The 26,805-nt window shown below is 32.4% G+C and overlaps 1 protein-coding gene across 3 annotated transcripts in view; it reads left to right on the top strand.

The window, feature by feature from the left end:
* Positions 1-26,805, top strand: part of Cacna2d1 (calcium voltage-gated channel auxiliary subunit alpha2delta 1) — a 372,350-nt gene that overhangs the window by 149,061 nt on the left and 196,484 nt on the right. For all 3 annotated transcript variants that reach the window (XM_026384957.2, XM_026384956.2, XM_026384954.2), the window contains exon 3: positions 5,416-5,475. In XM_026384957.2, coding sequence (XP_026240742.2) covers positions 5,416-5,475 — 60 coding nt within the window. The remainder of the gene's footprint in view (positions 1-5,415; positions 5,476-26,805) is intronic.

The raw sequence follows: 26,805 nt of genomic DNA, 5'->3' as shown, positions 1-26,805 counted from the left end.
TAATCTCACTACTGCTGAAAAGGGGTTTTTGCTGTTCTCACCAGATATCTCCTTTACCCTAGCTTCTGTATTCAAAGTATTCTTAAGTGTTTGGCAGATTTTCTTCTCTCTCTCTCTCTCTCTCTCTCTCTCTCTCTCTCTCTCTTGCTAATTACATCTCTGAAGATTAGACTAGAATCTTTGTGGTTAATTTCAAAAGCATTTACTGAAGATGGCAGATCCATTCTCAAATCCATACAACACAATCCAGAAGCCATGTTCCAAAGTTTTATTTTTCGCTTGGCCACAAATAGAGGAATAAATGATGACTGGATTGATTTCAGCAAGTTTCATTTATATGTTTTGCATATATTATGCTTTCTAAAAGCTTACACCACAAGAAGAAACAATGTTTGTATCATGAGATTTTTATTTCACACAACCTGGCAGGAAATCAGTTATAAGAAAATGATAGGCTATAAAAAATAACCTGTAACTTTGCATTGTACTTCATTCAGTGTAAGATGGATTTATGGTTTGGCTTTGTATAATCCCAAATTAATGTTTTTTTGTAAATGTTAATAATTATCTCATTTAATGATTTTGGTATTTATAGAAGCATTAAGGCATTTAATCTGACACCACTAAATAGACTGCACACAGTGCTTTATTTCTATTTCCTCAACCTATTTACAGGTTACTTTAACCAGAGTGTATATTAACAGCCTGTTCTTCTTTTGAGAAGCAGTAATTAAGATGAAAAACTCTCTTTTTAAAATAAAATTTCTCCACTGTAAACCAGTAGTTGGGCAGGTGCTATACTATTTTATCAGGATTCAGAAGAATCGCTCAATATTTGAATATATTTTTTCTAAATTAAAATTGGATTATATTGAAATACTTTTTATAACTTGAAATCAATATGGGATCGTCCTGCCAAGAATAAAATTGGGAAATTGCAAAAATGATGATCATGATTATGTACTTGTATTTCATGCCATTAAACAAATCAGAAGGTCTGCAAAAGCATAGTTTGGGCAAACATGAGTAACACAGCAGCTTTGGTCATCATTGTTTGAGGTGCACTGCTAACCTCCAGTGCCAGAGAAAGAGGGCAGTGCCACATCTTGTTAAACGTTGCTGACATGATGATTTAGGATAATTTAGACAGCATGAGTAATGTCTGAGTGGAAAGCATGCTGGTCTCTTGAGAGAATAGACAGGCCTGTGTTTACAAATGAGGCCTGTTCTGTGTTCTGATGAAAAAGATGCTATAGAGACAGAATTTGGGTGCTGAAAAGGATCTGGAGATGGCTTCAGTGTAGTTTCCCTGAGGGGCACTGCCCTCCTCCAGACATTATTTTTCTTTCCAAATCCCTCAGAAAACCTTCTTATACATCATTGATCTAAAATGATTCTCTTATTTAATCTAAACTGTCACTTGAAAGGGTAATGGGTTCTCCTTAGAAAACTCATTCCCCTCAAGAAGCTAGTGGAACTTCTTTTTGTCATTCAACCTGCTTGCAGCCTACTAGGAAGAAGAATCCACAATATCAATATGTGATAACATTTACCTATTAAAAAAAAAAAACAAAAACATTCCAAACAGTGCCACATAATTGATACCAATTACTTCATTTCAATGATTCCTGGGGGCTGGGGAATTGTTCCAGGAGGTGACGAACGGGAACTTCAAAGTGATTTGAAATATTATTAATTATTATAAATAATAATAATAAATAATATTATAAATAATTATTTCAAATATTTAAAAAATATTTATTTTTCACAAGAAGTTATCAATCAAATATAAAGAATGATAAAAGTGATTTTTGGATGGCAGTTTTCAGACAGTTGGTTTCTGTGCTTTTCAGTATTTTCAGTAACCCCCTTCAAAAATGACCTGTGACTAAATCTTATCTTTGGCTAGCAACACTTCATATTTATAGTCTGGATAAAAGGCAGTGCTTTAAACATTTTATTCTCCATGTAGAACAGCCACTGAAATAAAGTCAAACTAATCATGTGTGTTGTACCCATTCAGACAGCATCTATCAAATAACACAAGGGGTGTGTGCATGTGTGATGGTGAGAGTGAGCAAGAGAGAAGAAGAAATAGTAGATGGTTCATTTGCTTTAGAGGCAGGAACTGTGGTTCTGTATTTTATTCTTTATACAGTTTCATACAGCACACCCTTAGTAAAGGTTTATAGAACACAAGTACATACCTACTCTATTTTTTTGTTGTTGAGACAGGGTCAAGTTGTATTGCCCAGGCTGGCCTCAAACTTATGATCTCCTCACCCTGTCCTTGGGAGTAGCTGGGACTACAGTCTCCTACCACCTCACCTGGCCACACTGTTTCTTAAGATATTTTTCCTCCAACATGGAATGTGTATTTATTTATTTCTCTAGTTATTACAATCATTAAATGTTGGAATGTGCTGAAGTTAAGTCATCCTGGGTAGTTTTACATTTTGTAACTTTTTAACTTCAAGTTCGAATCTCCAACCTGGCTTTTTTAATCCAATTGAGCTTTTTCAAGGTTCTAGTAATATTTCTTTATAGAAATATTTAAAGCAAAATGAACTAAACAGATAGAATTAAAAATAGAACTATTTTTCTACACTAATTTTACATAGTAAAATCCTTGTTCATTAGGATACATAAATGGCTAGAAGGCTTAAGAAAAATTCCGGACCTATATATTTGTATGAATTTAAATGAACTGAATTCTTTAAGGTTATTGGAAAGAGAAGAGCATCTCCTTTGAGATGAAATATGACACTAAATATTCATAGAGGTCTGTAATGCCCTGTCTATTCCGGTCTTCAAGAACTCCTTGTCAGCATAAGAAAGAATGAAGAAATGTCACACCTCACTATCTCCTTCTCTATTCCCTTTAGGAAGTGAGGCCAGAAAGCAGAGCACAAAGATCTATCTCCTTTTATGTCATTTATGGTAAAAATAGAATGAAATAAAATTGAATGCACATTGACTGCCATGTTAAACTATTCCCCAGAGCTGCATGTTTTACCTCCATATGGTTCTATAGATAGGAACTTTTCTGGAGGGTGAAATACAGTAGAATTTAGGGACCACTAAGAGTCTTCATTCATTTCAGTGGTATTATTTACATGTTGAGGTGGTTATCAGTGACTATAATGACATTCTATGGAGTCACATTTATGCAATTCAAATGGAAGCAGAACTTTGTGGATTTGATAATATACCATATTTTTAGAATATCAAATAGAAAATATATAAAGGTGATAAATTTCCTAGCAGCTGATCACAGTTAAAATCTTTGCCTAAAATTCCATTGTTAGTGAAAGGCAACATCACGATTGGATATCATTTCTATGTGATTGAGAAGTTCCTGTTCATTATACCATAGCTCCACATTAATTATGGTACCTATGCACTTTTCTTCAGAACACATAAAAGTCTGTTCATTCACCTAAGTCTGCTACTTTCAATAGGTATTGTTAGGCCTTTTAAATGAGTATCATGATCCTTTTGATATGTTAATAACCTTTTGATGAAGATAGCTAAAACTCATTAGGATGATAATTAGATTGTCAACATAGGAGTAATATAGTAATTTGCTAATCCTTATTGGGTGTTAACTGTTTGAACATTAATCAAATAACACATGCATATTTTATTTGGGTTAGTCTGTTCTTATCTATTACCTCTTTATTAAAAAATAAAATTCTTGATATAGGGTAGCCCAAGAAATTGTTTTGGAATGTTTAAATTATGTCTCTAAGTAAATATTTGATATTTAAATATGAGTCTCAACATTATTTGAGTCTCAGGGAACTATCATGATTCCTGATAGTTTTCTTTCAAATCTATCAAAGGAAAATTCCTCTTAATGAAATATTTCATAAAGTTTAAAAAATCCTTTAAATAATAATTAATCTACAAAGTAGGAGGCAAATTATTTCCTCAGAAATTTTTGTTTAAATAGTCAATTTCTAAGCAAAAAAATGTATTTGGTGTCATTGAATTAGAATGATACAATTGAATCTTTATATACTTTATAATTATACTTTTTAGTAGACTTTCATGTCACCTGACAGAATTCAATGCTGGTAGAAAAGATGTTCATGTGAGACAAAGTGAAGGTTGAGAAAGCAAAGCCTTCAAGGGAGTTGATCTTTCTCTCATCTGATAAGCTTGCTTCCCCTGTGTTTTCTTTCTTCTGCAGACCACTGCATATCAAAAGCTTTTTTTTTTTTTAAACTGATAAGCAATAGTCTCTAAGGATACCAGGACAAGACCTTTCTAAAAACACTTTCCAGACTAACACACTGCACAATATTTTTTGGTGCTTATTTTTATTTTCCTATTTATCAATTTCTAAATAATCATGGATCTCTACCAGTGTTCTGGTTTTGATACTACGGCTATGTCTTGATATGTACATTGAATGTCTGCTGATGCCACTTTTGATGGACTGGGTGAGAAACCGAAGAGTAGTTTTGTGGAATGAGCACAAACTTTGCAGTCAGAATCCTTAAGATTTATTTAGTTTTCATAAAATTAAATTTTTAACATATTTAAATGATTTTTAAAAATTTTAAATGTTCAAAACAATTGGTTTGCATGTGTTATCTATTACAATTATACATATATTTATCATCTATACCTAAAGGAACTTCATGTAAACATGTATGATCTCATTTACAATAAAGCTAATGAACTTCTGATTTCTCATGATATAAGCAGAATTACGCTTTCACTCTCTCTGTGATCCATGCTGAGTGAGCCAGGTTTTTTGTTTCTGTCCAGTGTTCAGTCTGGTTTTCATGTTTGATACTCTGTTGTACTGTGCTACAGTTAAGTGAAAGAAACATTTCCTGCTGCATACTTTATTGTTACAGGATGTATTTTTATAGCCTAGTATGAAAACGGCATGCTGTACCAAGCAATTCACATTTTATTAGATAGGAATTTTATTAGTCTTAGTATAGTTTACCTATGGTCCTTAATAGTAGCTCATTGACTTTAAAAATGTCACTTAAAAAATAAAAATAAAAATGTCACTTGACTGGAACAGAACTTAATTAGAGGCTTGAAATGTCAACAATTTTCTAGCAAAATTAATATCCTATCTTGATAGTTTTTAGCAAATGGAGATGGTAAGTCATTGAAAAAAAAAGCACTTGTAGAGGACACTACTGCTGATGACAGCAGATATAGTAAACTGGATGGCATTTAGGAATAGTTTGTTATTTATCACTAAATAGTAAATATATCAACTTTAATAGGTTAGATTGCTAAATGATTTAGACTTTATGAATCACAAACAAAGAGTCTCCTCTGCTATTATGTCCTCGTAATTGATTAGACAACCTAAGCACTTTATGTAATAATTACATGTTCATGTGGTCACTTAAATTCTAAGATTTACTGTTTCTTTTTCAGCGCCTGGCTTTGGAAGCAGAGAAAGTTCAAGCAGCCCATCAGTGGAGGGAAGATTTTGCAGTAAGGACCCTTTTTAACCCCTCGATTTAAATAGATTGACTTTTGTGTTTGAATAATTATGATCACATTAAAATAATGTTTTAGTGATGGAATCTTATGATGTTATGTGTGGGACTTAAAAAAGGGGGGAGGGAAAGAACAGCCTTACTTTGGGTAATCAGGACTAATTGAGTTGGTTTAAATGTTCTGGCTTATGCTCTACATTAAAAAATGAAAGTTCTTTCAAATGTTTTTTCCATACTTAGATATTTATAAAATGCTTTGAAATAGCACTAAATTATAATATCTGAGTAATCTTTGTAGATATTATGAATATACCAGTTGAAAAACAATTTGCATTCTATGACTTTGAATTCGAAAGAGGAGTGTGTGTCTCATGATCACCTTGATGGTTGGCAGTGTGATCAAAGGGGAGAATGACTATATTAAATCTCTTAGATTTTAATTTGCTTCATTTTGGCCAGAAGTATTTCTCCTTCTATTCTGGCCTACTTTTAGACATGCCAGCTGGCATTTGTTTTTCCACTTTTTCTTTTCTTCTATTTCTTTCTTTTCTTTTTCTTAAATAAACTTGCTGTGTGTTCCAAGGGGTAATGGTTTAATGATTAAAAAAGCAGAAATTCTCCTTGTGATGAGGTTTTTCTGTCATCTGTTTGCCCTCTTAACAGCCACAGGGCACAGGGCAGAAGTTTCTCTTTAATTGTCAGCTCAAAAATTTTTGTTATATATTTGAATTATTTCGAAAATGTCTTCAGTTTCTCATCACTGAAACATTCCAGACAATTGATTTTTTGAATTTAACCTCTCCCAAACCCCACTTCTTCTTTAAAATAAGATTAGAATGTGAGTGATAGTTCCATTGTATAAAACAAAAGTGTCAAATTTAAAGTTAAAATTGCATGTTAATAGAACACAAGGAGTTTAGGAACTAACATTTTACTTTGTGTTTTTTTCTTGTCTATCAAAGGAAAATGCACTGAGTATTTCATTCCCTTGTAATAGTTAGCTAATCTTCGATGCTTGATTTTAAAAAATCTTTTCTGATAGTATTCATATTTTACTACTTTTTCAGTAATTTATATTTCCTAATCAATTTACTACATTGCTTGATGTTACTAGACTGCTGTCAAATTTTTTGACTCTCAGTAACTTGATCACATTGTCCATGTTGTTAGTGTCATGTAAGAACTAGCTTTTCCACTATTGTTTATCTTAGTGAGTTGACTTTCAGTAACTTGATCATATTGTCCATGTTGTTAGTGTCATGTAAGAACTAGCTTTTCCACTATTGTTATCCTAGTGAGTCTACTCTCAGTAACTTGATCATATTGTTCATGTTGTTAGTGTCATGTAAGAACTAGCTTTTCCACTATTGTTTATCCTAGTGAGGACAATAAAGATCAATTTGTCACTCATATGTAAAGAAAAATTTGGTGTCAAAGTCAAAAAAATAAGGTCTTTGAATATTGAGGACAATTTTAGCTCATCTAATTTTAGGGTTTACATTGTAGTTGGTTACTTTGAAATATAAGAAAAAGAAACTTGAAATTGTGTTTCTCAAATAGACATAAGGAAAAAATAATCTATCCTAGTAAATATTCTTTTGATTAATATTAATTGATGTTATTTTTACTTCCTATTCCCAACAGATGGGCACTGTAAAAGCATTGTGAAGTTTGATACATGTAAAACTAGATGGATTCTGCCCAGACACATTGTAAACTCTTTAATATTGGGCTCATTAACACAAATTCATCATTTTGGCAATAACTTTTTTCTCCTTACAGAAGTAATAGTGACCATTACCTACAATGCTATCCTCAATGCATGCTACATATTACATATTTTATTGAATTCAGGCCACTGTCAATTGTAAGGCACTCTACTATTTTAGTTATTTCAAGAAAAAGAAGACATTTTAATTACGATACACCAAAAATTTTAACCTGTATTCTTATTTGTGAAATACCAAAATATGAAATAAATTTACCTTGAAATTTAACCCCTATCATATATTCTCTTAGTGCCTGTGTCAAACTAGCAGCACTGCTGTGAGGTCATGCAAGATGACAAATTGTACATACAACGACCCAAAAGCCATTAGTAAATCTTACATGGTTAAATAGAAAATAAATGGTTTCCTCTAGTGTTAGATTTTCTTAAGAAATAGTGCTTGCCCTATGGGAGAATTCTTGAACAAATTTTGTTCTTAATTTCCCTCTGGGTTACTTTACAGTTTATTTGGACCTATGAAGAAATTGATTGACATCAAAAAGGCTGTTAAAGGGGAAAAGAAGTTAGTTCATTTTAGAGCTCTGTCATTTCTTTTCCCTGCATACCTTCTTGGACAACTATGAATGTTTTTTTACAGGACACATATCTGTTATAGTTTGCACTTTGAGAATTGATGTTTTCCATTTCCTACCATGTCACCTTATATAAAGTCTCTTCAATAGCTCTAACTTTCATATAGAGTCTTAGAACATGAATAGTGACAGTTTAATTCTTGAAGAATAGAACACAAATAGGCAATTTTTAATTGCCTAATCTTAAGACACAAATATGTAACAAGTACAAAAGCCTGAAATCTTTTCCCATTTTTTTTTCTTATCAAGTAGATGGTGCTATAGTTTTTAGATGTAGCAAAGTTAAATAAATCCTTCAAGGCCAGAACACAGTCCAAATTGGTGGAGGGAAATTAAAAATCATTGACATTAAGTCTCTTCTTATTGTATACAAAACACCTGCAAATTGGCAGCATTTTAATCAAACATTTAAAAATGTTTAATTTGAAGTTAAATGCTACTGTCTTCTAAAAGGCCCTCCATTTAAACTTTATAATCTTTTTATCTTTTAAGGTATTTAACTATTTGCACCAGTGCAATAGTTCCTTAATGCCAGCCTTTAATAATTTAACACTAAGATGATTTAGAAGGCAGAAATAATTTCCTAAAAGATACATTAACATTTCAAAAAGGAATATAATATTCTGTTTCTTCCTTCAAGTACAAGTGAGCAAGTTTCATTAATATTACTTAGGCAAAATGTTGATTAACATTCCCTTCTGTGTAATGTAGAGAGATCTCATAAACAACAAGAACAAAAGGCAAAGCACTAATATGCTGGCAACAACAAAGGCCTCATGTAATTCAGACTCTCCCTCAGCTCCCTTTAATTCCCAGCTGAATATACAATCTAGGGAACAAAGGGCATACACTCTAAATGGATTAAGATTTATGTGGTCATGCATTTACAAGTTCAGACCAATATTTGTAAATAAGCTATGTCTACCAGCTGTCTTTCAGGTCTCCATGCAACTTATGGGTATTAAATGTGACATTTCATGTCAATTCTGATGGAAAAATTATTGTATTAAGGGAAGGTGGGAGAAAAAAGAGCTTGGTAAATTAATTATTCTACATGAAATCCTTGCTATTATTTCTACCAAACAGATCATTTCCAGTTGCATTTGAAATCTCATTTGATTGCATTGCAATGGTTGGTTAACTAAAGCAATTTTATTTCCAACTAAGCCTGCAATATTAATTTTACTTACACATGTATAAACATAAAAGGTGCCTAATTTGTATTTTAATAACTGGTATCTTATGTATGGCTTATTAGTGCCAGCTTGTTACTATGCAGGCAGAGTATAGACATCTTCAAATTGGGCAGTCAATAAAACCTTTGAGGAGGCTGCTCTCTTTAGCTTTGCAGAGAAACTAAACTAAAGAAATTGAATGTTATTCAGTGTCAATCAGGCTAATTTAGTTATTCAATATAATTTAAGTTTATAATTTAAAAATTACTTTTCCAAATCATATTTTGAAATGTTCCTTTAAAATTGTGACATTTAGAATACTGTGTTTATGTAAGTAAAGTTAATAGGTACTGGAATCATGTATTTATTGCATCTATCCTTATTCATTTCATGGAGTTGCATCATTCTTGTTAATTGTAATACAAAGAATTGTGAATGGGTGCAATGTGAAAACATATTTATTTTGGTTATATGTATAAAGAAAACACATTACAAGTTGATATGTACCTTGTATAAGAAAGAATTAAATTTTATGAGGAATAATTGGAATGGCATTCTATTTTAATGAATAATAAGTAAATTTGATATGCCACCAAATTGATTTTATAGCTTTGATATTCTTAGTTTCTTTGTCTGGTGGGACTACATGCATAAGTTTGCAACATTTTCCCCAAGAATAATAGAATTTATTGATGCTTCTTTTAAGAATTGTGAGAGTCTAACCTCATCAAGATAGATTAAAAGGAGCCACAATACAAAATTTAATTGAAAGGAGTCAGGCTAGTTTATAGTGTCTGTATGCACACAATCAGGTTCTCATGATAAGATTATTCCAAATTAGAAAGTAAAAACTGTGGGGTTTATTTTAGTTGTCCTGGGTGCTAATCCAGATCTTTTGCTTCTTATATGAAAAGAAGCAAAATATTTCACCATTAATTTCCTAGCTAAAGACATTAGTTTCATTCTCAATAATATGTAATATTTTCTAGTGATCTAACCTCACTTTCTATGATTTCATTGGAAGACAAAGTAAGGACAGTATTTGATAGTATAGTAGAAACTGCTTCATTAAGACAATGTGATGATATGTCCTGTGATAATGCATATTTAGACAATAATACTGCTGTGTACATTGCTTTCTTCCCCTTCCCTCTCCATCAGGAATGAAAGGAGAAGTTTCAAAGGAAGGCAGGCATTGGTGACTTAGGAAGTGAAAGGTGCAATGTTGGTTTTTATTATTCAAGATCAATCTACTGCCTCTGTTTTCCGAGATTGACATTATGTAAATAGCCCATATTATTGAGAGTTTTCTGGAATTGATGCCAGTTTTCTAAAAATTTTAGCCATACAGAGTGCCCAGAATCTTCCTCATTGATATTTAAACTGGAGTCAATTACTGCACCAGCTGGTGCCAAATTACAGCTGTCAAAAGAGGGTTTTAAAGCTCAGATATTTCATTAACTTCTTTATAACTTGAGCTGCATTTTTATTAAAACCTTTGGATATTACTATGAGCATTAAAATGAAGGTTTACTTAATTTCTGAACCACAAAACAAGTAAAAAGAAGACTGTATAAACATTATAAATTACTGCAATTTACATATAATACATAGTCAATGAAGACTTAATTTAAGCTTCCATTTATTTCACTTCCTTGTTTAAAAGTCTTCAGTAATTTTTCCATTTAGCATATATTTAGTATATACTAGGTGCTTCATGATCTGGCCCATCCAACCTTTCTGAAATTTTCTATTGTAACATATCCCAAACAGCTAGTGCCATTATTCTGAGATTCTAAGTCCACCATAGAGCAAACTACTTTAAAATTCTCTTAAAACAATATTCTTTTTTTCACTTTCTTAATTTTTCACTATCTCTGCTTAGAATTCTTTTCTCTTTCTTGACAATTTCCTCTTGACCTTGATTGACCAGTGTTGCATAGGCTGTTATATGTGCTCCACTAATACTCATACATCTTTCAGTACATATTTTTTTAATCCATATTTTTTTTTACCGCTAAAACGTAAATATCTGGAGGATAAGAAATGTGACTTATGCATTACCAAGAAGATGATTGACAGGTTCAATTCATAACAGGTAATAGCCTGTATATAATTTTTAATTTAAAAATAATTATTTATATTGGGACATCTGTTTTTACTTGTAAACATTACTATCAAAATTAGTGAAAAAAATCTGTTCATTTTTGGGTCTGAATATATTTGTCCACAGCCATGGATCATTATAGAGAGAACTGGGTTTAGAATTATGCAAATGCACTCAAATTTGGGATCTGCCAACAACTTTCTATGCAGTTTTGGCAAAATTATAGTGCCATGGTTTGGATATGAGGTGTTCCCCAGTAGCTCACAGGTGAGATAATGTAAGAAGGTTCAGAGGAGAAATGATTGGGTTGAAAGAATCTTAACCCAATCATGATTAACTGAATGGTAACTGAAGTGGTAGGGTGTGGCTGAGAGAGAGTTTCACTTTCTCTGCTCTCTGATCTTCATGATTTGAGCTTAAGAGCTTCTGAAAAGGATCTGATGATGTTAAAAGTAGAAACTGCAACAAGAAGTAATTAAAAAAGAATATGTCAGAGCAGATAGAATGATAGACCTGAGCTGTCTATGGTTTAAACTTAGATATTTTAAAAAAAGATTACCTAAAGGATATTCAAATAGCAGTCTTTATTTATAATTTTTTTTTAAAGTATACAACTTGACTTTATTAGTGGACATGATCCATTTGAGAAAATGCTATAGAAATGTAAGGGACTAACCAACTTGCCCCAGCATGCAAGATGGCTCACTTTAAAGCCCATCCTTTTATTCATAGACCCCTGTCACTTCGCAACATTCCAAGTGAACCTAATTGAGGAGTTTATGCTGTACCTCTACCAATGATTTCTTTCACTTCCTCACCAGTGTAAACCCTGACTCCAGTATCTTCTACCATTAAAAAAACAAACATACAAAAGCCTATTGCCCCTTTTAGCTTTGCAACTTTTCTTGTCTTAAACTGCAAAACTCACAGAGGTGAGTTCATTCATCTTCACTTTCACCCACTGGTTGGCCCATTCTGATGAAGCCTCAAAATTGCATCTGGATAAAACAATTCTTTGTAGTTCACCTAAAACCTAATGAGTATTATTTTGTTGCTCTTCATACTTGCAATTTCTGTTTCACTTTCATGCACAACTTATTAGTTTACCTTCATCAAACATTCTTTTAGCTTTCAGGAAACTCAGTTTCCCCTATATTCTCACTATCAAGTTCTTTCTCACTCTCCTTTTCACTCCTCTTCTATACAGTATCTGCAGTATCATCTAAATGTAGGGCAAGTCCTTCACCTTGTCATCCTAAATGCCCATGCTTTCTATCAGGATCCCTTGCCTGTCCTTAACTTTTAATACATTTCCCCCAGAACCTCTTTTCTGACCTCTAAACTCATCATAAAATCCTCATTTGGGATGTGTCTACCCCATACGGAGAGGAAAAGAGCATGCTTATCTCTGAAGAATCAAGGACACAGAAGAATTGGAACAAAGAAGCCTTGATATGGTTCTTCCAGTTTATTAGCAACAGATCACAATTGATTATCCAAGCATTCTTTTCCACAGTCATCCATTTTTCTCTCAAACCTAGAGTAAAACACACACTGTTTTCCTATTTCTCTGGGTTCTCATTTCCTTATAAAGGCTTCCATGTCACCTAAACCTAACATTCAATCTGAATGCTTTTCTTTTGTTAAACTTTTTTTTTTAAATTTTATTTTCCATTAGGGGCTTCAGCCCCTATTTAAATTTATCCTAAAATAGAAAGGAAAGATAATTTTCTTACAGTTGGAGGCCCATGATATATATATGTGTCAGTGTATGTGTGTGTACACACATATAGGAAAATAAGATTTTAGTCCATCAATTAAATAGAAAAGAACACTTTTTTAAAATTTAATGATAGTATAAAAATATCTTTATATATTCTTTTGACACAAACATTTTCATCTAACTAGGATGAAGAAATATAAAATTTGACACCAAGAAGTCAGCCAAATATCAAATCAGAGTAGCATAAGTAATACAAACCTGAATTTAAAAAGCAATGTAGTGCTTTTCTAAAAAAGGTCGTGCAACAATAAAATCTAGGCAACACAAGTAACAACTAGTTTTTTTAAAAGAGCAAAATGTTACTTTTAGCCAAAATTAACAATATTAAATGAAGTTTTACATGAGCACAGTTTTGAAATGTTGCAAAATATCTCCTTCCACTTTATCAGAAGACATTTTGGTCTAAAAAACATAATCAGGATAGCTTATGATTTCTGAATGCTAAGGAAAATTAATAATCACAGAATTTTAGTAGTGTGGTATATCATGAATTTATTATATTGATTACTACATCCTGAAAATTATGAAACTACTACATTTCAAAAACTTCTTTATTTTTATTCCAATGTTTCTCCCTATGAGGATAGTTCTCCTGTGGATTTTCTAAGAATCAACCTGGAGGCTCTGCTTTTCCCAATGTCCCTACAAGGTTCCTAGTAAGTAGGTCCTGTGAGGATAGAGTGAAGACATTGTGAATCCCTTTACTGCAAGCCAGTGTAACGGAAGGGAACTTGGCCTGTCTTGTATCCTGAGATTGAATAAAACCTGACTACACAAACTGGACCGTCTATTATGAAAATAAAAATGATGAATCAAAATGAAGTTCTAGCTGGGGATGTGGCTCAAGTGGTAGCTCGCTCGCCTGGCATGGGTACGGCCCGGGTTCGATCCTCAGCACCACATACCAACAAAGATGTTGTGTCGGCCGAGAACTAAAAAATAAATATTAAAAATTAAAAAAAAAAAAAGACTTAAAAAAAAAATGAAGTTCTAAATCTTAGAAATAAAAGACTGAGTCAGGCATGACAGTGTATGCCTGTATAATCCCAGCTACTGAGGAGCCTGGGGCAGGAGGATTGCAAGTTAGACACCAGCCTGAAACCAAGTGTTAAAATAAAGAAAGCTTAAAAGGTCTGGGGATATATATTCAGATGTAGAGTGCTTTCTGTGTAAAAATACAATTTAAACAAATATAACCTAAAAGTGAACATTATAATAAGCAATTGAGAGCTAAAAAAACATCAATTTGGGATTAGTTTATACCAGAAACAATAATAATCAGATTTGTGTAATCATTTTAATTTTTTCTGTTTCTCTTTTGTCATGTTGTTTTCCATAAGACACAAAAATCAGATTCATAGGGATATATAATTTATAATAATATATTATGAACTTTATTTCATTGTTAATTTTATTTTTCTATAATTTGTAATTTAATTGGATTTTATTAAATGCTTTGAGCCAAAAGAGTAGAATACTTTAATCATTGAGTTCTTGTATGATTGAGAATATAGGATATTTCATTTTGAACTTGAAGGAAATCTTGGCTAAGCATGATTTTTGTTTGTTTTCCTTAAAATTTTGGGACATTGCTTCACTGTATTCTGTCATTGTTATTTCATATAGGAAGTTGGTCATTGGTCTGTTTCAGCCCATGCATCTTAAGTGTACTTGATTATTTGCAGTGGTTTCCTAATAATACTTCTTCATTCCCGAGTTTGAGCTAAGGACAATATATATTTTTATTCATTGTTTGAAATCTTTATATTGGCTTTTACTTATTTCAGATACTTTTTCTGTATATTTTTGAATTTTTCTTCATACTGTCTTCTTCAGAAGCATTACTTACTGTTGATTGAAGCACTTTCTCCATTGTATCTTATCTTACCTATGACAATCTTTCTGGCATCTGTTTTCTTCTACATTTCATTTCCTGTGATTTTTTTTTTCAATTCTGTCTTTAATGATGCTCTTTTAATGTACATTCTTGCTTTTTTGTTTTCATGTGGCTTTCTTCTCCAGATAAGATTATTTATATCTGTCTTTTTTTTCTGTCCTGTCAACTTATTTGCCAACTTATAATGCTTTATAGTCTCATTTTTTAAAATTCCTTTATCTTTTACTTTTTTTTTCCTGGTTATTTCCATTCCCATTTGAAATAATAGGTCTGTTAATTTTTCTGATTTTGATAAAAATCATGGGTTTTAATTCTTCATTTTATTATTTTATTTTTGGATTTCTCATCTTTCTTGGTTTCTTTTTTGGAAAAAAAAAAAAAGAGGCTGTGCCTGGTATTTTAGTCAGCATTTTGCCACCAGGGTCAAAAGGCTTGACAAGAACTGTTTTATAAGTGGGAAAGTTTATTTGAAGCTCATGGTTTCAGAAGTCTCAGTCTATAGAAAACTGACTCTATTGCTCTGGGCCCCAGATGAGACAGAATGTCATAGTGAAAGTGTAGCAAGGAAAACAATTCAGGACCTGACAATCAAGAAGCAGAGAGAAATTATGCTTGGTTCACCAAAGACAAAATATATATCCTGAAGGCATGTGCCTAAATGACCCACCTCCTCAAGCCACACCCTACTTACCAACAGTTGCTACCCAGTTAATTCCTGTTAGGGGATTAATGCACTGATTGGGTTGAAATTTTCATAACCCAATCATTTCACCTCTAAACTTTCCTACATTATCTCATACATGAACTTTTGGAGGACATTTCACATCTAAACCATAGTCTTCTGCCCCTGACCCCTAAAAGCTCATGTCCATCTTAAAATGGAAAATACAGTTAGTTCATGTCCAGAGTCCCCATTATTTCGACAGTTCTAAGATTACTCAAAAGTTCAAGTCCAAGGGCTTCTCTAAGACTCAAGGCAAACTCTCAGCTTGAACCCCTATTAAAATCAAAATCAAGTTACAGATAGCCAATATATAAAAGCATGAAGTAAACATTACAATTGCCAAAGGAAGAAATAGGGGCATTAAAGGAAGGGATGGGACCAAAGCAGAACTGAATTCCAGCTTAACAAATAAGTCCTATAGCTCCATGTGCAATGTCTTAGGCACTTGGCATCATGATGTTCTCTCCAAAGGACTTGGGGTAGCTGTGATCCTATGGTGTGGCTGGTTACAATCTACATGGCTTCTCTCTTGGCTTCTTTCTCTCTAATTCCTATAGCTTTCCTCAGCAGATGCCCCACGTTTCTGGCATTTCTTAATCTTGGAGGTCTCCACTACTTTTCTGGCCCACTTCTCACATCTTCATGCACTACCCTTTCAGGGGCTGTGTGCAGAAATTCTGATCCTGCTGCACTTTTCTGGTTTACCAGGCCTTCTTTTGAGATCTCAGTGGAGTCCTCCATGGCCCCCTAACTCCAGCATCCTGCCATTGTGCAGAGTCAGCATCATGTCAGCCTAGGTCTGTCAATATCTTAAGCAGTAACTAAGCCTGCAAGGAGAACACCTACAGCAGCTTCTGCATGCCTGGGTGGCTGAGAGTGGTGAAACAAATTCCTAGCTCCCCACCTCCTGGGAGTGATATTGGTCTTAATAGCACTGTTGTTTGAATCTAAATAGAAATTATGCATGTATACTTTCACACAGGTCTTTGAATAGAATCAAATTTAAATGAGGAAACTAGGAATAGCACCACCTTATTTAAAAGCTGATAATATTCTGAATTTGACTAAACAAATATAACTTAAATTGTATGGAATTTAGTTTTTATTTGAATTTTTATTTTATTTTTTAATCTAGCCTATGTTTCCACCACTTGTTTTGTGGTAGGATCTGCAATGAATATAGAGACCTGCTCTCATCAAATGCCTTTCACACATAAACAGTCCATACATGTCATTGAGATCAATTATGCTTACAAAAGTGCTGCTTCCCTCTTGAAACATACTTTTAAAAATTTCCAAAATAAATACAAGGAAAATGCTAAGTAATAACGAGAGCAGCAGAAAATCAGAATGTCCATTTTGTTACATTGTATTATTGCTCTGTGGAAATATATAGATTAATAGATAATCAGCAGAGTTATTTTAAGCTCTTGAAATATCCTTAAAACATTTCAGCAATCCTAGCATTTGTATAAATGTTGGATTTTCATTAGTTTAAAATTCACAATTGGTAAAATCACATAGATTTAAATTTCTACACTATCATTTGAAAAAACTGAGGTATTTATGTTCTGAAGATTTTGATGTTGAAATAAAGAGCATTAATTACTCTCTGGAGAAAATAGATTATAGAGTCTAAGTTGTAATAAATCAAAAGTATATGTTTGGTTCAGCTCTAAATTCTTTTTTCTTTTTATAATCCTTGTGCTGAGTGAAAATGACCAAATCATATATTCAAGATGACATAAGCCTATTTCTTTGGCTAGAAGGGAAATGGAATGACAGAGAATATCAATGTTTCTTTTCTTTTAATATCAGAAAATCCTGAGGCTTCCCAGAGTTTCTCTATTTCAGTTTACCCTTAAACTCTGATTCATAGTCATTTTAATAATATTCTAGATTTTAATTCAGAAAATTTCTTTTGGTTCATAGAGATTTCTTTATTTGGGGTAGCCGGGGGCAATGGTGGAAGAAATATGTAATTTTACATCACATATGAGTAAAAATCACATTTTCTGCCATTTTCCTCATACTGTTTATTTTCTTGCATAAGAGAATGTTTAGAAGTTTACAGAGAAAGATTCTCTGGCATGGACACTTTGTATGTTCAACTTGCCAGTGTTTCTTTTCTCAATACTCTCAAAATGTCAAGGATATTTCATTGATGATTGTAAATAATATTGAGCCATGCTCTGTGACTCAGATAAAACAGCTAAGACAGGAAAGCCAAGGTCTAGCTACAAAAGCATTGTTTGGCCATATTGAGAGCATTTTGAATTTAGAATTGAGAAGAGTAATTATTCTATAATTCATAGCTGCACCTTAGCTTGCCAGAGTCTTATCATCCAATAGCTTGAAAGTTCTTCAGGAGACGTAAAATTCAAGGCTACTGTTGAGCAAATTAAACTCACCAAAATATTTTTATTTCAAAGACATCAAATATCTATTGTTTGGTGGGAAGTCTACTTAATTATGTTAATGCTACACAATTAGTAAGTTGAAAATAAAATTTAAGCACCTTTTACCACAGATTATAAGGCATTTATAATTAGGGCCTTTGATAAAAATTCCAATCACATTTAACTCATTCAAAGATAGAAATCAACTCATCTTTCCATTTCAATCTCTCTCCTCATCTTAATTCAAAAATACAAAAAAATGTGTGCAATTGATAAGTTGCATACAATTATTATTGTAATTGTATTGTTATTGCTTTCATTATGCATATGAATCTCTTCATTATGCATATAAGAGTAAAAAGTAAAAAGGATGTTTTTACTATTATACTAAAATCTTGAGAGAGAGAGAGAGAGAAATGCTGTTAATCCAAATGGAAAAGGAATGTAATTTCTTTTTTCTATATAGAGTAAGAAGTGATCACAGAAAATTTGAGAACTGAGTTCCAAGTTGCTTCAGGATTGATTTCCACCTTCTTCCTTGGAAACCTGATCCATAGTGGTCCTTTAACTTTAGCTGCTTTCTGGCTCCCCTGGGGCTTTATTTGTGAAGAGCAGTTTGGTTACAAGGCCTTCCTGCTGGGATAAGCAATACCAAAAATAAATAGAAACTTTAAGAGTAAACAGAGTCAACCAAACAAGTAATTAAATAAGTAGATATTGTGGGTACTGACAGTAACTAAATTTAAAAGCAAGGTTTTCTGAATTAAAAGGAAAGTAAGGAAAATTAAGTGGACCACATTAGGTACCAACATATTTTATATGGGGACCTATATGCAGCAGTATGTGCTTACCTAGCATGTGCAAGGCCCAGGATTCAATTCAATCCCTGGTACTGGGGTAAAGTGTATATCAATATATCTATATCAATATATGTGTATCTATATATCATATATATATATATATATATATATATATATATATATATATGTACTACATAATTATATTTCAGGAAATAATGTACGTTTTAGATTTTATGTATTAGCACTTTAGTGATACGAAAACTGATTTGTAGTTTTAAAAACAGTTAAAATTTCTTTATGTTTTTCTTATTTTGGTAAATTGAGTGTTATAAGAGCTAGATGAGGGTATAAGTAATGATGTTAACATGTGATTGTTGATTGTTTCTAGGTGACTATACTCTGCTGCATGCATTTCTCTCTACATGTGGGCTCTTGCTGAGTTTTGTCACTGTGCTTCTCAGCTTTCAGCTGTTTGTTTGGGCTGCTGTCTAGGGAAGCATCCAGTAACAGAGACAGTAATTCCTTATAGCCTTTCTTCTTGCTGATGAAATCCTGTTCTCTCCTTTCACTCTTTATTTATTTATTTATTTATTTCTCCTTCAGGTCCTGGGCATTAGAATTCACAATAATTGGTCAGGGAGACTTGAAGCATGTAGACACTTTGGAATAAATTCCTAGTTTTGATGAACTATTTTCTTTGGCTAATGGCAAAAAAATAAAACAAGCAAACAAACAAAACCAAAACCACCTGAGAAGCTTATCAGGAGAGAACATTTTTAGACAGAAAAATTAAAAACTTAGTACCCCCATACTCTCATTTAATATGGTAGTATTCCCTTAGTAAATGAAAAAGGAAGTTAATTTGCTCTAGAGGAAGTCATGTGAGCCTGGATGTTAAATAGACAGTGTTCTAATTTTATTTTTGGTGCTTACTAAAAAAATTGAGCCTTTCCTCCTCTATAAATTATAAGACTGTACATATTCATAATATTTGTATTTCAGGAGATGGTATAGATTTTCATTTTAAATAATCAATAAATGTACACCACACTGTTTTCATTGTTTTTTATACCTGTGTTTACTAGATGACTAAATGCTAACTGCCATTCATTGTTTGAATCACATTTTATACCTTTTTAGGTTTGGCACAATTCTTTTCAGCATTTATGTGACAGTGTGTATTTTTCTTTTTGTACATAGTTTATTATTTCCACTACTTTAAAGGAAAATGTCTGCTGTTTTTTTCAGGTTCTCTATTGTTTTTACATGTAGAAAAAAACATTAATTCAAACATTTCACTTACAGTTTTGTGCTTACAAATACTTAAAATATTAACAAAAGGCAACATTAGATTTTGTCCAATGCCTTATATACAAATGTATAATACTTGTTATGAATATTTTCTCATGTGAATGTAGGTCTGTAGAGACAAGCAGACTATTTGAAGAATTTTTGGTGTTTGCCGAGAAAACCCCTTTGACTCTATGCCCATTATTTTTCACTGTTCTGCAGGCTTTGATTACATGAAGAAGCTTATTGCTCAAGGCAAAATCTCATTTATTCTTTTCATTAGACAAGGACAATGATGCTAGTGATCATCATTTCCTTTTTTCCCAGTCTGTCAAGACGCTTAAGGCTAAATTTAATGCTTAATTACAGGATTATAGGCTCTGTAACAGCTATCTTTTCCCTCCTTCTAAGAGTTTCATTTTAATTATTATTGCTGAAATATTTATTTTAACTGTTCAGTTCAATAGATTTTTTTTTGTCATTTGCTCGAAGAGTAGAACCATGTGTCTTAGATCAGTGATGTTTCCTGAGCCTTGGTAGATAGAAGAATTTAGAAAAATCTCTATTAGAGCTTTTGAATACAACTGTATTGATAATCCTACAAATAGTCTAGTTATAAGTCGATGACTGGTCAGTTAAATATAAAGGAGTGGTCATACAAACATCAATGAAAGTTACAGGTAAAAGCTTTAAGGCGTTGGAGTTTTAAAATACGATATGTTGTCCCAAATAAAATTACATTATACATATGAATATCATGTAGTCTATTATACCCTTTGACCTAATTTTCAGTTTTAAATACTATTCTAGATCCAAAAATCATTTCAATGAAGATTGAACAAAAAATGGTACAGCAAACAGCTTTCAGTTATACAATTGAACATTTTTTTTCTACTTACAGAGATTTGAATTTGAATGTATAAACTAAGCAACCAGCTTATTGGAGATAAAAATCTAAAAAAAAAATACATATTTATGTTGTGAATCCTATATAATGCATCACATAGCTCTTTCAGGAAAGCTTTGTTTCATTTGTAAATGGCTGGTTTGCTGTAAGCTTATAAATTGTAAGTGCTCAGAATTTTTTCTTGGATATTTCTAAATTCTTTCATGACTCCCCAAGGAATATAGTCTTCTAGTCATCTCAACAATAACAATGAAAAAAAAAGAATTAAAACTTCAAAAAGGAAGAAGATTAACTAAGAGTCACTTTAGACAGATTTTAGGATCTACAAAAAGCTTAACTTTTCATGTACCTTTGATATCAGGAATGGCCTCTGCATGGCAAAGTCATGTATTTGACCTAGTGTGTGAGTTTAGAAAGATCACACAATTTATAGTTGGAACATATCATGCAACTGCCTGGCTGGCCAGGCTGTGGAAGTCGGCCAAGGTAATCAGTGGTGCTACAGAGGTTACAGCCTCTTCTGAGTTTTCTCAAGTCATCAAAAACTGGTAATCTGCTACTAAGTTATCAGTGCAACCATTTCAATATTGCTTTAGTGTATTTCAAAGTGAGAATTAAATGAACAAAGCTCTATAATTACTTTCTCTATATAAACTGAAAGTACTATTGAAAATACAATATATTTTATTAACAATTAAAAAAAATTCACAAAATATACCCACAGGCACTCGAGTGCACACACACACACACACACACACACACACACACACACAGACTTGTCTCAGTAAGTATTCTAAAGGCTGGAAAAGTATTTGTAATTGTGATGTTGCTCCTTTTCACTGTATTGTTTCATATTTAATTGTAAAGCTAGTGGTCAGTAATAAAGCATCCTTCTTTCCCTTAAAAATTCCTGAAATAGCATTAATTTTTTAAAAATTTCAGAAATAACTATATATGCATATATGACACAGTAGTATAAATTAAGATTGCCAGATTTAGTACCTAAAATATCTGATGCCCTAGTAACATTCGAATTTCTGATAAACAAGCCTATTGTTTGTATAAGTTTAGAATATACTTTTAGTAAACAAAATTTTTATTATTTTTATTATTAGAAATTCAGATTTAATTTTCTGTGTTCAGAGTATCCTGTGTTTTATCTGTCAAATCTATGGTATAAATTATATCATTTTCTAAATATTATATTGTTTCATAATGTTGAATGATTGCTAAGTTTTCTTAAACCACGAAATAACTATATAAGTATCTCATGTGCTAATCAGGTAGATTTAGTCATTCCACTATGTGTGTATGTGTGTACATGAGTATGTACACATCTATATAAATATTTGAAAATATCATGTGGTAAATACACACAAATTTATCAGTCAACAAAAAAATAATAATTTAAAACTAAAGATATTTTCTCATTTTTTTTAAAAAAAGAACCTGCTGTGTGAATGGTGCCACATGCCTGAGTGACTCAAGAGACTGAGGCAAGTGGATCGCAAGTTCAAAGCCAGCCTCAGCAACTTAGTGATACTCTGTCCCCACCAAAAGAAAAAAAAAAAGAAAAACAATAAGACTGGGATGTGCCTTAGTGGTTAAGCACTCATGGGTTCAATCCCCAGGACCAAAAATGAAAAAAAATAAATAAATAAAAAATAGCTTAAGATCTGCTTTCTCTAAAGCAAACACTAAGCAATATTAGGCCAATTACCTAAACTGGTTTTAGTATTATTTACTTGATGATGAAAGGAAATATTAATATTCATCAGATTTGATTAATATTTTTTGTTTATCATATTATTATTTCACTACCTTGATGATATATAGTTTGATGCATTTAGGTTTAGAATGTAAAATTTTGATGATAATTTCATTTGATCTGCTGTCAACTCATTTATTCCTCTATGGGTGTTTCTAGATCTGTTATTTTTTTATTAAATAAAAAAATCCACATGAGTAATCAATATATAAAGTATACTGGAATAAAAACTTCAGTCTTCCAATTTTGTAGAAAGGAAATAAGTTCTGGTGTCTGTGAAGGTTAATTAGGTGCTAATATATTCTCTTCATTCTTCTCACCTGGATATTGCCTTTGAAATTGCTTGATTCTTTAAATGTAAAATATTTTCCAGACAGGGTTTCTTATGTGCTAGGAAAGAAGTCAACATGATCAAAAGATGACTATGTTGATGGTGTTCCTTTGTTCCACAACACATCTGCAATCAGAGTTTAAAAAGTAGACAACTCTGTAATTGGCTCCATGTCTCTGCAATATTTTTGTTCTCTCCAGAAGTGATATCAGCTTCTTAATATTGAAATAATTTAGGTAAACCCTTTGGCTAATCAAGTGATTTTGTTTCCTAACAAAACAAAACAAAACAAAACACCCTCAATGTCTTTTTTATACTGTTCTTATGCTTAGCTTAATTAAATAATTTTTTAGCATTTAGAAATTTTTACTAGATGTTTCAACCTTTTTTTATTCTATTTGTAACTGTATTAGACAAATGTATTACACATATTTAAATAAGGGCCTTGATTATGATTGTATGAAAGTCTTAAAATTGAATTCTAGGTAACATTATTTAGACATACACATCTCCTTAAAATCTGAAAAATTCTTTCCGATAAATTTTAAGGTTAAGTTATCATTGCAACTGTTTGAAGTTCAAGTTCTTTGCCCAATTGATAATGAGAAGACAAAACAATTTTGGCTGGGTTAATCCCTTTACTGACACAGGCCAAGAATTGGACCTAGGAGTGAAATGTGAACCTTTTTACTTGACAATTATTCATAATTGTATTACATCATTCTCTCAGTCTTGGGGGCAATTTGTCTATGATGTATGGATAACATAAAGATTTTTATTTAATACTCTAATGCAAAAGCATTACATTTTCTTAAAAAATGCCATATAAAATTAGAATAACTAATTTATTAAAATCTGCCTGAGAAATAAGCATGGTCCACAGAATATTTTTTTCTTTTAGTTTGGACAGCAGATGAAATTAAGTATACAATGTAACCAGCACTGTGAGGAGTTCTTAGGATTTGTTGAGAATCTTAGATTCTTGCTTTCAGAAATTAACATTTTAACAATCATGCATGTTTTAATTAGGGAAAAGTTATATCTGAATCAGTGAACAGTTTGAATTTAAAACATTCTTTGAAATGTAACTTAATTAGATACAGTTACTAAAACTAGGCTAATGAAATAGAGGGATTTTTACTTGTTTCCAAAGCAACTATGTATTATTCAAATAGAATGGAGTGCCTGTAAAAAAAGTCCTTTTATTTCTTCTGCAGTAGCATTCCTTTCTTTACAATTTTAGCAATTATTTTTGCAGAAAAGTAGAACAAATACACTAACCTTGATTTTTTTCAAAAACCTGATTTCTATTTTACATATAAATGACTGTTATTTCATTATGTTAATAAAAGATAGCAGTGGTTGATCTTCTATCATTAATATATGCCATATGGAGAGATTGCCAGATTGTGTATGATAGGTATAAAGAGGTTGAGAATGTTATCTTAAACAGCTATTCCTCAGAAACACAGTTATAATTTTCAAGGATAAATGAATATCCTTTGAATTGACCTTTTAAGATCAAAAGAAAAACAATGATTAGAGGTTGGTCTTCCAGTTGTATATGCTTCTATAGAAGATGTCAGAGATTTCAAATAAAAAGGAAAAACTTTGCCTTTGTTTCTCAAAACAGAATGACATCTCTGCATTCTGTTGAATGTGCACACACAAAAAAGAAGCATACTAATCAAAGGCTCACAGAAAACAATAGATAGATCTAGATACTAAGACTGCTTCTGTGATCTAAACAAAACAATCACTCAGTGGAAACATCACAACATACAAATGGAAGTATTCTAGAGACCATATTTATCAACCAACTCATCATTTACAGAGGAGGAACCCAAAGCCTTAGCGAAGTCATTCATCTAGCTGGTCAGTGCTGAAAATTATTTAGTTGACTTAATTATGTGGTCAGTAACTATTTTTTTTTTAATTGGTCGTTCATAACATTACATAGTTCTTTTTTTTTTTTTTTTTTTTTTTATTGGTCGTTCATAACATTACATAGTTCTTAATACATCATATTACACGGTTTGATTCAAGTGGATTATGAACTCCCGCTTTTACCCCGTATACAAATTGCTGTATCACATCAGTTACCCTTCCATTGATTGACATATTGCCTTTCTAGTGTCTGATGTATTCTGCTGTCTGTCCTATTGTCTACTATCCCCCCTCCCCTCCCCTCCCCTCCCCTCCCCTTTTCTCTCTCTACCCCTTCTACTGTAAATCATTTCTTCCATTTGTATTCTCTTGTCTTACCCCTCCTTTCCTCTTATATGACATTTTGTATAACCCTGAGGATCGCCTTCCATTTCCATGCAATTTCCCTTCTCACTCCCTTTCCCGCCCACCTCTCATCCCTGTTTACTGTAAATATTCTTCTCAAGCTCTTCGTCCCTACCCTGTCCTTGTTTACACCCCTTATATCAAAGGAGTCATTTGGTATTTGTTTTTTAAAGATTGACTAGCTTCACTTAGCATAATCTGCTCTAATGCCATCCATTTCCCTCCAAATTCTATGATTTTGTCATTTTTTAATGCAGAGTAATACTCCATAGTGTATAAATGTCACATTTTTTTTTATCCATTCATCTATTGAAGGGCATCTAGGCTGGTTCCACAGTCTTGCTATCGTGAATTGAGCTGCTATGAACATCGATGTAGCAGTGTCCCTGTAGCATGCTCTTGTTAGGGCTTTAGGGAATAGACCGAGAAGGGGAATAGCTGGGTCAAATGGTGGTTCCATTCGCAGCTTTCCGAGAAATCTCCATACTGCTTTCCAAATTGGCTGCACCAATTTGCAGTCCCACCAGCAATGAACAAGAGTGCCCTTACTCAGTAACTATTTTAAAGCATTTACTGTATGCCTACAGTAGATGCTCTTAGTTCCCTGCCTGCATCTCAGTGCCCAGGAACCTGCATGCATGTTCTATTCTACTCCTATACGTTTCCAGCGTTTTCCTGCAAATCTTGGCCTTTGAAGAGTTTCTTCACAGCCTTGATTGTGCAGGAGTGAATGCTCCCAACCAATGATAGCTGGTGTGAGTGGATGCTAGAGCAGACTTCTTACTCTTTGGATGGAAGAGTTTTGTATGATGCTCTAAAATAGTATCACAAAGGCTCCAGGTTTTCTTTGCTTTCCTTTTTTAACACACCATGATTTTCATTTCTTTGCTTTTTGTCTTGCTTTTCCACTATCCTATTAGTGTTCCCTGGGGTTGCTTCACAAGTTCCTTGTGCTCAAGTCCTTGTCTTAGTGTCTGTTTCTGGTGAGCCAAATCTACAATAACTGTAGATACAGTCCATAGAGACCTTGTTGTACAAGATAAAATGAATTTAGACTTCCTAGCTGTGTTCTTATATATAAAGTTGTATGTATTTTAAAAATGTTTACTTTCTGCTTTATTAAGCCTGGATTTTGAGACTATTTCCTTAAAGGGACTTAAGCCTAGTATATGATATCCAAGATAAACAGTAATATATTTGTTTTACTGTTATCTCTTCATCTATGGTCAGAAACCCTTTGTCTCAATAGTGGAGAATGGAGAGGGAGAAGAGAAAGAAATCTAAAGATCAATATAGTATAATGTTTATGAAATTTTTATTGATATCATTTTTAAAAAGATAATACTTATTGCATATCTAAAAGATTTTGTGAGGTTAAATTCTATCCTATAATAGATACATAGTGAATGTCTCTTGTCCTTTCTCTTCCATCCTATATAGTTCTTAATGCCCAATAAGAGATAAGTTAAATTGGTACAGTGATAAACAGTT

The sequence above is a fragment of the Urocitellus parryii genome, chromosome 3, assembly GCF_045843805.1.
Source record: "Urocitellus parryii isolate mUroPar1 chromosome 3, mUroPar1.hap1, whole genome shotgun sequence".
NCBI classification, from domain to species: domain Eukaryota; kingdom Metazoa; phylum Chordata; class Mammalia; order Rodentia; family Sciuridae; genus Urocitellus; species Urocitellus parryii.
This window is presented reverse-complemented; position numbering and strand designations above follow the sequence as displayed.